The 13,007-nt window shown below is 40.8% G+C and overlaps 1 protein-coding gene across 1 annotated transcript in view; it reads right to left on the reverse strand.

Moving 5' to 3' along the window:
* Met (MET proto-oncogene, receptor tyrosine kinase) overlaps positions 1 to 13,007 on the reverse strand; it is a 104,096-nt gene that overhangs the window by 35,180 nt on the left and 55,909 nt on the right. Inside the window, exons 5-11 of the mRNA XM_028778432.1 lie at positions 10,299 to 10,433; positions 9,229 to 9,402; positions 4,927 to 5,087; positions 3,592 to 3,694; positions 3,347 to 3,483; positions 2,484 to 2,645; positions 1,621 to 1,720 (exon numbers count right to left, since the gene is read on the reverse strand). Coding sequence (XP_028634265.1) covers positions 1,621 to 1,720; positions 2,484 to 2,645; positions 3,347 to 3,483; positions 3,592 to 3,694; positions 4,927 to 5,087; positions 9,229 to 9,402; positions 10,299 to 10,433 — 972 coding nt within the window. The remainder of the gene's footprint in view (positions 1 to 1,620; positions 1,721 to 2,483; positions 2,646 to 3,346; positions 3,484 to 3,591; positions 3,695 to 4,926; positions 5,088 to 9,228; positions 9,403 to 10,298; positions 10,434 to 13,007) is intronic.

Consider the following 13,007-nt stretch of genomic DNA (forward strand, 5'->3'; position numbering starts at 1 on the left):
CAAGAGAAATCTCATTTGAGATGACCTTAGTGTTTGGTGATTTGGCTTGACATTTTTAGTTCCAAATCGCTTTCTGTAATTAAGGACCAGAGTGGCTTTAGTCCTTAAGAAATATTGGATGAGGGAATTTCAAAGAAAGTGCTATAATTCAATCTACCACTTGCACTATCAAGACTGCATGGGAGAGAGAGAGAGAGAGAGAGAGACCACTTAAAGTCTTAACTCCAAGTTAAGTGCACGTGTCCAACTGATGTGTGACATTTCACAGCAGAAAAACACTGCAACAAAACATACACCTTTCTGGGGTTGAGGTTAAGATTACTGGTGTTTGTTTGGTTTGGTTTGTTTATGCAACAGGGTCTATTTAGCCCCAGTCTGATCTTGAACTTGCTATAGATCAGAGGCTAACCCTAGACTCTTGATCCTCCTGTCTGCATCTTCCAGATGCTGTTATTACAGACTACCACCACCACGCCAGGCCTGATGTAAAACTGTTACAGCAACAGATGGATCCATCACTGTTAAGGTTAAATTATGGTTGAGCTTGCGAATAAAAAAAAACTGTAGAGAAATGAAAAATACCATTGATATACTTGATAATATAGCATCCCCTGTGTGCTAATAAAGAGACAAGGACCGTAGTGATGAAATGCAAGGAAAGGTTTATGATCCATAGTCTAAGGCAGAGGGGTGGGTACTATGTTTTGTATTATTATTCTTTAAATCAAGGGGTGTGTAATAGTTTAAAATTTCTTAATTTCATTAGTCAAATCATCTCTGATTATACATGTGTTACAAGAAATACATCTATAATATCTGTACATATAAGGTTTTTGTATGTACAATATAGACCTATCTGGTTTATTGGCATCATGTACTATGTGTTTAAGGAAAAGAGAAATACATAATTATGATTAAAACATAGTATTTATGCATGCATTTTATTCATAAAAATGTCTATCATATTTCTTTCTCTTGAGAAACTCATCGCAGGCCGTGCTAATTATAGTTAGGTTTGTACTGCTGTGACAAAGCTCCAGGACCAAAATCAACTTTGGAGGAGAGGTTTTATTTCATCTCACAGCTCTCAAATTATACTCCATCACTGAGGAAGCTCAGGACAAGAACTCAAGGAGAGAGTACGGAAGCAGGAACTGTAGGAAAGACCATAGAGGAATTTTGCATACTTGTTCATTCTCCAGGCTCATGTTAAACTACCTTTTCTATCCCTCCCAGGACCTAGCGAGGGCATCACTCATAGTGGACTGGTCCTTCCAACATCAATCATAAAAAATTGCCTCCAGAGATTTGCCTGCAGGCCAATCTGATGGAGGCTCTTTCTCGGTTGTGATTCCTCCAAGATGACCCTTGGCTTGTGACAAGTTTGTGTTTCCACCAACAAGTCTGAAAACTACTGCTCAAACTGATGGTCTTCATTGGTATATAAACATGCGTGTGCATGTATGTACGTTTACAATGTCAGCCCAAGACTCTACTGTTGAATAAAAGTATCATTTGTCCTCTGCTGCAGGTTACTCGACAAAGCCAAAATGTCCCTGTGCCCTGAAAGCCTGTCAGCACAGGCAGAGTTCTGAGTAGAATGGCCATTCTAGGACTTACCACTGTGTAGTTCACGCCCACTTCATGCACATCTATTACCAGCTTTGGGATGCTAACTGAATTCAGGTTCTTTCCAATACCCGTTATTGTGCTTCCACCACTGGTAAAATAAAAGAGAAAACAGGAATAGTCAGATCTTTCCCACCAACTGTGTAGAGGCTCCGTCTAATACTCAGTCTTATAACTTATTATACTCTTATAATGTTAGAGGACTTGCTAGGGTTAAATGGGAGTTCAGGGGTAACTCTTCTCTGGAAATTTGAGACTATTTAAAGAAAATCATATTTCATTAGCTGAAGGAATGGCAGAATTTTTACCGGCTAAATGTGGAAAAGAAATGCTCTTTTATTTCATCTCTGAAAAATACAGAGGAAAACGTCTTCTGACTATTGTCCATGGACTGAGAACAAGTGGAAACGGGAGAGGCTTGTTAGATGCTGACTAAAACAGAGTCTTGTGCAGGGAAGAAACATGTATGCGCAAAGGGATCACAAAACATGACAAGAGGAGAGGAAAAAGGCGATCTGCAGCTCAGCAGAGAACTGACACAGATGTGAACATACTGTGTATGACATGGGTGCGTATATACTAGGGAACCAGGTTGGACTGTTTTTCTCTAGATGTTGAAAGCATCACAGGAAATGAATAATAGGCAGAACTGTTCTTGGCAGGAAATACCATCGATAAAGTCAGACTGTCCTCAGAACCTAAATGCAATTTCCCACTGAATTGGAAAGGTGCCTTCGAAAGAAACACAGCAGTGTTTAAATGAGGAATAAAAATGTGATGCCCCTTGGGTGTTCCTCAGCTAAGTCATCCTTCTGTTCTTGCTTTTCTTCTATCCATCAGAAGCTTTTACTTACCTAATAAAAGATTTGGTCGGGTGAATTTCATAGACAACGGGGTCTTCTCGGTAACTGAAACTGCTCATCGCTCGGTTAGCCAAATCAATTTTCAATTTCACTGGAAACTCAGCAGAGATAGTTTGGGCTGGGGTGTAACATTCGAGAATACTATCTGATACACTGAATAACAAACAAACAAACAAACAAACACACAAGCAAAGGACCAGAAAGAAAGGAAGGAGAAGGATAAACAGCAGACATTAGTTATTAGTGATATATACACTCCAAAATCATATCTGTTAAGTTGAAAACTATAACTCAGTGGAATTTCCTGAAGTGGCCTAGGAGAAAAGCTCTTCCCAGTGTAACTTGTTTACACCCAGCTAGATCCCACACTTAGCCTTGTTGAAAGGCCATCCGTGACTTCAAAACATTTGGCGGTTCAAGCAAGCTTCAAAGCACATTTGGTACTTGAATAAACTTAGCTCCTTCAACTCTAAGGAGAAACATGACTACCTCTCTGATCTAACCTCACCCATTCCGTCCCTCCACATGTCCTCTTGATCTTTGAATCTCGATAGAAATGCTCATTTTGATGTACTGCCAATGACCAGAGCTTTAAGTTCACTGTATAGCTCAGATAAGACCACCACAAGAAAGGGATGGCTAGCAAGACGAAACTCAGAATGGGGATTAAGCAATAAAAAGGGAAGGATAGAAAAATCAGCAAAAGCGAGCAGATGGATTTGGGAAGGAGAGAATCATCAATGGGAGAGAATCATATAAAAAAAAAACATCTTTATTATGCCCTGCGCAAATGTCAAATAACTTGGCTTGGTGTATTAGGCACAGATATTAATACAGAAAAATATTGACAATACCTTTTTAAAGTACATGTTTTCCCTCCAATTGAAATGTGTCTAGAATTGCCACTGTTGAGGTATTTTCCAGTTAAAGTGAGTAAGGTGCCTCCAGCCTGAGGACCATACATCGGAGAAATACTTGTTATTACGGGATCCTGAATGGGCAGCAAAACCAAAGACGAATGGGTTAGTTCCATCCTTTAAGTAGATGAAATAAAAATCAGATACCCTAGGTCATGGAACAAAGCAGCGCTTGAACTTACTACATAGGAAAATGCACTGTACTGTGTTGTCTCTCGGCTATTGGAGATAATTACAGACACATTGAAGTGCTCAGTCATCGCGGGACCAACTGTGCATTTCAACCTGAAAAAAAAAAAAAAAGCGCAGAGCTTAATATGTTTCAAATCCACATGCATTTTCTGATTTTCTGGTTTGGCTGCTTATTGTGATGGGACATTAACCCCAAATTGTGAGCTCATGACTCCAAACAGCCAGCTCAGTTTCATAGAAGCATTAAGGCTGAAAAATCACGTAATTCTATTCTTTGAATGGTGATGCCAAACTTTATATTGACCGTTGTAGGAAACTTCACACGTCACCAATGCAGACTCACCAGCTAAGAAGTACAAGATAACCTAACCTGTAAAGTTATGTGCTTGGTTGTTTGGCACATGTAACATAATGGCTGCTCTGTCAGCAGCCTATGAAACAATGGGCCAGGTACGAAGCCAACTCTCTTCATCAGTTTATGCTTGCTCCGATCTCTGGTTAGCTCAGGTAGGCTGTACCCCAGCTCTAATGTAAGGCAAGAATGGAAATGACGTCTCCTAAGATTTGGGGGATGCCCAGATGGCAGAGTGCCAATGACCTGAATATAAATTTAAGCTCATCTAAAAAGAGTCTTAACACTGCTTGATTTGATTGATGGCTTCACCACTGTTCCAACGACTAGCAGGTGAGTTCTGAACAGCCAGCTGTTTACTGATGCTCATGAGAGGCCTTTGGAGGCAATGTTTGAAGTCTGAAGTGGGAAGGGCCACTCTTTCAAATTGCACAGGCAATTTGTGCAGAGTTTTTACTTTAGTAGTTTCAAAACTCTTAGATGCTGGCCTAGGAGGATGGGAGAGCAGCTACCACACAAGCCTAATGGTCTGACTTTCAGCCTTGGAAAGTACACTAGAAGGAGGTAAACGAATTCCTGAAGCTGTCTTCTGACTTCCACATGCAATGCTACCTGTGCAACGGCATCCACAGATACTCGCCAAACACCCCAAACCACAGTCTTAAATGCAAATATTAAACCCCAACTCTGTATAAAGATTAAATCAAGTGAACAGGTCTAAAAACAACTCGTGGATGCTGAATTGCTCTAGGACATGTCACCTTTATCTTTCTCCTAGTCTGTTAATAAAATGAGGCTACAAGAAGAAAACCAAACACGTCTTCAAATGCTATGATGGGTCAAGACCCTTGTGAATGCACAGGTGAGCGTGTTCCATGAGCATGTTGCACATTTTTTTTTCCTTTTTAGAAAACAATTCAAGAACCCAGGCTATCTTCCAAGGCCAGCCCAGCACAGTCACCATGCTCCTTACGTATTTGTCGAGCTCTCGCTTAAGGTCAAGGTACAGCTTTCATTGCCAAGCAGAACTTTGGTTTTCCTTAAGTCAAATTTATTATTCTTCTTGAATCCAAAGTCCCAGCCACATATGGTCACCGTTGTTCCTCCTTCAAGGGGTGCACTAGTGGGGGAAACCTACAATGATAGATCCAGCAGAATGTTATAATATTTCATATTGTAGAAACCAAGCAAACTATGTACTACTTCTTAGTATTTAATTTTATTCTGAAAAATTCACATGCATTTGTTTCTGTGTGGGGGTTTGTACCTGTGAGCACACTGACTATGGAAGCCGGAAGAGGACATTTGCTCCCCTGATCCTGGCATTACAGCTGTAATGTGGGCACTGGGAGGTAAGTTCAGGGGCTCTGTTGAGCATTTCTCCAAGTCTCCAGATCAAGTAATTAATCTCTACCAATTTGTATTTCTTAGTAAGAATTTCAGTTGCTTTTTAAATATAGTAAAACTTTGATCCAGAACCTATATGAAATTTTGTATTTAGTACAATTAGTGCAAACAAAAACATTACTTCTACTGGCAAAAATATGAGAGATTCTCAAATCAGTATTGTAGTAATTTTTTTATGGTTTTTTGAAACAGGGTTTCTCTGTGTATCTCTGGCAGTCCTGGAACTCACTCTGTAGACCAGGCTAGCCTCGAACTCAGAAATCCACCTGCCTCTGCCTCCCAAGTGCTGGGATTAAAGGCATGCACCACCACTGCCAGGCTGTAGTAATTTTTCTAATTCTACTTACTGACATTATTTTATCTCATTTTGAAGATGTTTTTCCTCAGTGATTAATAGGCTCATTTTCGGTGTGTTAAAAGGGACCCCTGGAGTTACTCTAAGATGGTGGTAGCCCTCATATACTGTAACATGAGGCATTTATGACGACCATTCCTAGGCTAAAATTATTTAGGTGAAACACATTTCCAAGTTAAAAATAAGCTTCTCCCGGGGAGCCGTGTGACAATTGAGAAAGGAAATGCTCTTTTGGGGGGACATATTGTAAATTGTACTGTAAAGTACAATGGTGGGAAAACCAAGTGTGAGGATCAGGGCAACTGAGAACCAGCCGAGGCACTTACTAAAAAGCCTGGCCTGCGACACTCTTACAGTTAAGAAGAAGGTTTAGGAGAACTCAAACGTGCAACCATTCCCATGCTTCCTGAGCAAATAATTACAAACCAATGTCTTAACTCACCCTTGTTGCCAACCTCTCTAAAGTCTGAGTTTAATGCTTTCATAATCGTCCTTTTACACATAAAAATCCGTTACATAGTGGTGCCTTTTATGAAAACTCACCTCATCTATGTCTAGCCAAATGAGAACTGCTAGGGGAAAATCTGTTTATTATGATATTGGCAATCCAGCAGAAGAGAAGAGGCAATCGCTTCCAGGACTCTTCGGTCAAGGCTGACACCCAGCTGCTGCTCACTGTAGGGAGGTTTCTCCCTTCCAAAACAGCTGCCCAAGCCGATGTGGGCCAGATCCTTCTGCCTCCAGCCCTTCCCCTGCTCCCTGTCAAAACTGAAGCCCTGTTACTCGCACACATCATCACTGTTTCCAGTGAAATGGCAAAGAGACTTGGCAATCACTGAGAAAAGACAGCATTACCTAGTAGCTGTGACGACTAGTGACAAATAACTACTGTGACAAGTAACAATAAAACCTGAACTATCCCCCCCACCCCACCCCGAGTTAGAAAGGTTGGTTCTGTTTAACATTTTCTGAGCTGAATGCAGTCTCAGTAGCTTATGAAGGAACTGTCTCTCTTCCAGGGGAAAAGGAAGGAAGCTGTCATAGACCACACACCCTTGTATAGCCCCAACAATGGGCTGGCAAACTCAGAGTTATCCTGAAGTGCAGAGAAACTCTCCAGGCAGGAAATGAGTGTCCTGCACAAAGCCACAGAAGCCCGGGTCTCCCACCTGTCTGGCGGGGGAGATACCACCACAAAGTAGTTTCTCATCCTTTCACAGGTGAAAGAGCACACTGCTGGGCTCATTCCACCAAGATGTTAGGATTCTGTTCCTGCACCTCATTTAAATAAAATATGAGAAAGCATTAAAAAAAAGCCATTGAAAATTAAATTTACCACCCTAGCCACTTTCTGTTTTAGCAGAAAAAAATAAATTCACAAATATGTTGATGGCAATGACCTGCTTAGTCTGCTGATGCTCCTTATCTGGGATTCTGATCAATGACACAGTTTCTATTGTGTCTCTGAGACTGTCTTCAGTCCTATAATGTATGATGATTATCCTACTCCGATACATTCAGACTATATTGTGAAAATACCCCTCCTTTTCTGAACATTCCTCATCACTCTTGAAGTCTGAGGTCAGATGACACATTTGAAACAATGCATTGGGTTACAAATCCTGAAATCACTCATATCTGAGACTGCAAAGTATCTCAGCTACTGAGTACCATGTACCTTGAGAAGCAGGTTAATGTGTTTGTATCAGAAATTCTATACATCAGCTGGATTTGTGCATGTAGAGTTGAAGGCGGAGAAAAAGGGGGACAATTTATCTTTTTATTATTTTTTTTTTTGCAGTAAGAATGCCCAATGTCACGGTCTAGTGTGGCATGAAATCTTCCTAACAGCTATGGACAGAGGCGGATGGGTGTGTGGGTTTATAGACTCAGCTGTGCTACTGCTGCTTTCCTTCTGCCATAACAGCTACACCTTGTTGACGTGTGCATGACATACAGAAGCCTTTTAAAGTCACCAACTGTAGATGCTGGACTTTGGAAAGATGAAGGAAGAAGAAGACTTGTATGAGAAACTATGTTGTTCTGAAAAACTCTAAGCTATTTGCTCTGTTGTCAGCTCTTCTAACAAGACTTTGATGATTAATAAAGGCAGGCACAAGGTTCAAGATGAAGTGCTCCTTCTGGTCAGGTTATCAGCCTGTTTTCTTAGACACTAATGTGGATAGTTTTGAAAAGAAACTGTTGTGATTTAATTGTGTGAGATTGTGTGAATGTGCACGCGCGCGCGCACACACACACACACACACACACACACACATACACGCGCACACACACTCAGTGTAGAGTACAAGTTTCTGGCATCTGAAATTGCCAAGGGTGTTTAATCAAGTATTCAGTTACACATGGGTTTTAAAAGAAGACCTGAACAACACACTACAGACCCAGAGATGCTATCCTACTGTTTTCAGTTCATTCTCTGGCTGACCATGCCAAGGCTTGATAACTGTGTTACACCTAGCAGAAAATGGTTTTACTGAAAGCCCAGTTACTCACTGCAAATCTTGCTCTAAACCGTAGCTAAATGGAAACAGCCATGCACCCCAGTCTGGCTTCTACTCTGCTGCTTTGTTTACTTGGAGTGAACCAGGTGACCCAACCCTTTAACTTGAATCTTTCACAGGAACCGTTTACGGAAGTCCAACTATTCTACACGCAGACAGAAAAATTAATACTGGGTCCTCAGTTGGGAAATCTTTTTCAAGCAAAATGTACAGGGGCCAAGACGCTTTAAAAAAAACTATCTCAGATTTTTATAGTGTTAAACCAAAGCTTATAGAAATAAAGCAACACTTTGAGTATGGCTGCGTTGTCAATGTTGCCATCTCTGCCAGAAATAAAGGCAGGTTCCTTGACAGTGGGCTGCACTTGTCTCTTCTAAAACTATATGTCTTGCCATGCAATCGGAAAGTATTTTCAGAGTGAATAAAGCCATATGATATAGCTTACAGAAGTGTAGATGACAGTATAGCTATTCTCTGTCATTATTTCTTGTTCAAGTACACTGAGATAAGATTTAAAGGTACCCATGGGTGATCCTGTGAACCAACCTCTATGTATGAGGCTCATCAGTCCTCATGGTTCAACTTAGGGGCTCCACATATGCCATAAACCTGAGAACTATCTCTGTGGAGTTGGAAGCTTCAGTTGGGGCACCTGGCCTAGAGCAGGCAATGAGGACTAAGAGGGTGGGTGATTCAGGAGGGAAAAAATCTGGACTGGGAAGCAGTACTAGTCATCTCTCATCTCATTGTGTTACACACATGGACCTAAGGGAGAGCAACCATCCTATAAAAGGATCTATGGAACATGATGCAAGCATTTCAGATGCAGAATGAGACGGTGTACCAATGCTATCTTAGACAAAGACAGAGAGAAGAACTTTGGCTTATGTTCCCCACATAGATGAATACATTGATTTTTGCATTCTTTCTTCATTATTGGAAGTTGCATTTTTTACCAAAAATACACATAATAGCTGGCAGACATACCTACCTTATAAACTGTGGGCAGACAGATCTCTTGAGTCCATGTACCACTGGGGCATTCATCGGAACGCACACATCGATTTTGGCACCAGCCACACTGTATAAAGTAAGGGGCAGAGAGACACTGACTGCAGGACTGGAAATGTCCACAGCCCAGGCCATTCAGTGGAATCTTGGTGATCTACAAAGGAAAAGGAAAGAAAGGGCTAGAAGGGCTAGAAGGGTTTTTAAAAGTTGAACACATAAAAGTCTCATGTAAATATCACTTGACAGCATCTAATTGAGATAGCATCCATGTGAAAAATCCCATAACAACGGCTTTAAGTGATCTTTAAAAAGTCAAACTCCTTTTACAATTGGCACACACATGATAAAAAGGTAACATTGTTTGGCAGATATAGTGTGCACCTGAGATGTCTGCTTCTTGGAAGGCTGAGACAGGGCTGTGAGCTCCAGGACATCTTGGATAGCAAAACCAGAACTAATTAACTAACACCCTCCCCACTCCAACCTTAAGGAAACATCAACATTACTGTACTGGTCCAGAATCACTATCCTGTAATGTTAGGATATGCAGAGTAGAGACGTGTGTCTCTGTCTGACATGATTTTAAAATAACAAGAGACACTAATTCCAGCTGAAGGGAAAGCACTTGAGACCCTGGAGGATTCTGTGTAAGGTTATATGGCATTCTGGTATCAAGATGTTCATCTCTTTCTTAAAGGCAAGAGATTACAGGCTGGAATCACTTTCTAGTGTTTATCTCCAGGGTTTATCATCTGCCATCTCTGGGGATCTGCTGTTAGGACTATAATTCCCATCCTCCTTGTTTGTGTGTTTGTTTCACTGAGAAACAAAACTGAGGAGAAATGTACATTTTAAAGAAGACCTCCCCAGGCCTAATACGCTTTGACTAATAGATAACTCTACTTTAGGAGCTCTCTGGAAGACTCAAGAGAGAACTAAATGGAGAAGGCATGACTCTAAGTCTCAGGGATGGAGAATTTAAATAACACCACACACTGTCCATCCAAGAAGAACCCAATCCATGGAAATCCCCATGGAAACAGGCCTTACCTTCTTTCCTGTGACAACCAATGTATAGCCATTTTGATTCGATGGATGCTCAACAATAACTTCTGGAGATACAGGATGGGAATCCAGGAGGAAGTTCACATGAGGGGTGAAATGTGCTGTTCGAGAGAGCACCACCTGAGAAAAAAAAGAAGTCACCCTCATTCCAACAGACTTACTTTAAATACAGGAAGAGGACATTACTATTCCAACTAAAGAGCCACAGTTCACCCTCTTAGAAACCAATGCAACATCTTTTCATCTCCTACCTTGAAGCCAATTTGTCTGACCCCTCATGTTTTGCCTATAGTCCCAGCAGTTTCTAGGGGAAGAGATCTTTCAATCAATCAGGTAGCCCATTCAGACCTATCCTTACAAATGCATGGGGAACCGGAGAAGCCAACATTCTCCCCAGAAGGAAGACACCACATGGGATAGATAATTTCGGGATTATTCTCTAATCTGTCCTTTTAACCCTACCAATGTGGCAGTTTCTCTAAGAGTAGAACATGGGGAGTCTGGAAACCTGGGGCTGACTCCAGCTTTGCGACTCTTAAGCTGTATTTATGGATCTTCTGGGGTCAGAATAGACTCTATTTGTATTGAATGTTAGATACACACACACACACACACACACACACACACACACACACACACACACACACAAACACCCCACTGTCTCATGATATGCTATTACTCATATTACAAATAAACTTCTACATTTTGTCCTGGCTTTAAAAATAAAGCCTGGGGTTTTAACAGTGCCTGAAGGATGTGTTCGGAGAAACGGTGTTATTTTTGCTCTCAGGTATTTGTCATTAGGGATAATCCCCAGCAATATAGTTTCCTTCCCTCCTGTTTCTAGTATGCAGTGACAATGTACCAACTGAGGAGACCAGATCAGGACTGTTATATTAGCTGATTGCAGATTTTAGGAGGCTTTGGGCATGCTCAGAGGGTCTCTTATGTAGGTCATCAGGTCACAGGGCATGTGGAGTAAGAGGTTAATTAAATACTGGGCTTTATATCTCCTGTGAAACTGTCTGACATTTCCAAGAAACTTTTGTAAGTTGTAATTTCAAAGTGCACTGACTTGTTATATGAAATCAATGACGGGCACTCTGAAATTAGAATACAAACAAAACAAAACAAAGGAACAAAACCAAGCCATCCTGTCACAATAGTTTTCTCATTCATAAAACAGAAGAGGAGATTAAAGTAGTGATTAAATGCTTTGGACACAAATACACACAAAATAAACATATTCAGCACAGTCTGGGAAAAATGGTCATCTTTTTCTTCTTCTTGAATACAATAAAAGAAGTCAAGTAGCCTGAAACAATTTAGGAAGATTTCCAAGTGCTTAATTTGTTCTCATGGGGTGAACTGTTAATAGAAAAACTAACCAAGTGCACAGTGAGCCGTAAAAGTTTAACAACATGTCAGTTTGGTTCTATTCCAAACACTCAACACTTTCAAAACACCTCCATTAATCGGGGTGGTTATATTTGCACAGAAGTTTAATGATGGTTCAAGGGTCATGTGGTTAGGATGGAAATTTCTATATTTAGGGCCCAATAGGCACTTGTGACGTTTGTGGGAACATGAAGAAGAGTTTCATTTCCAGTCTCCTACCTCCTTCCTCGGGCTGCTCCCTATCAGATGTTGAAGACCCCAAATCTCTATAACACGTCACCTGGATTTCAGCTATTCAGTTTTGCAATCTTAAAACTCTTCTGGTGCTTAGCTTCTCCCATTCTCTGTAGTTCTCTAACCTATGACTTCATTTTGAAAATAAAGATATAAAAAACAAAGAGCAAAAAAACAAAATAAAAAAAAAACCCGAAAAATCTAAAGCCAGGAAAAAACACAAAACAAAAAACCTTTCTTCTGCACAAGTCGAAACCAAGACAAACATCAGTGTGCTGGCTAGTCTTAGATCAACTTGACAACACAAAATAGAGTTATCTGAAAGGAAGGAGTCTTAATTGAGAACATGGCTCCATAAGATCTGGCTGTAAGACACTTTTTAAATTAGTTAGTGAGATGAGAGGGCCACACCCATTGTGGGTGGTTCCACTCTTGGGCTTCTATAAGAAAGCAGGCCATGGGAAACAAGCCAATAAGCAACATTGCTCCATGGCCTCTGCATCAGCTCATGCCTCCAGGTTCCTGTCCTGTGTGAATTCCTGTCCTGACTTTCTTAGATGATGGACTGTGATATGGAAGTGTAAAAGCCAAATAAACCCTTTTCTCCCCTGCTTGCTTTTTGGTCATGGTGTTTCATTTCAGTAATAAAACCCAAACTAAGACACATCAGCTTGTCTTAATACTCAGTTTTCTGTGACTTTCACCTCTTTGATGATTATGGATCAACTCCTGAATATTTGCATCTTGCACCTGTCTTTCTGGTTTCTTCTAGCCTCCTCAAATCGACTACATGACAATGATCATCTCCCAGAACACTTTGAAAGGCTATGTTTCCTTTTCCTGAAACTGCTGTCACGTGATATGTCAGGACTGGTTGCCGAGCCGTATGGCAATTCTATATATAACCTTCTTGCTCGGTTTAGAATTTCTCAAATCTATAATAAGCAATCCCTTCTTAATTACTAGACTGTTATCTCTGACTTTATCGCATATCTGATTATATATGCTGCCCAGGAATGATTAACCTTTCCCTTTGTTTTCAAAAAGAAGCTCTTTGCATCC

The sequence above is a fragment of the Grammomys surdaster genome, unplaced genomic scaffold (assembly GCF_004785775.1).
Source record: "Grammomys surdaster isolate TR1022 unplaced genomic scaffold, NIH_TR_1.0 335, whole genome shotgun sequence".
In the NCBI taxonomy this organism is placed as follows: domain Eukaryota; kingdom Metazoa; phylum Chordata; class Mammalia; order Rodentia; family Muridae; genus Grammomys; species Grammomys surdaster.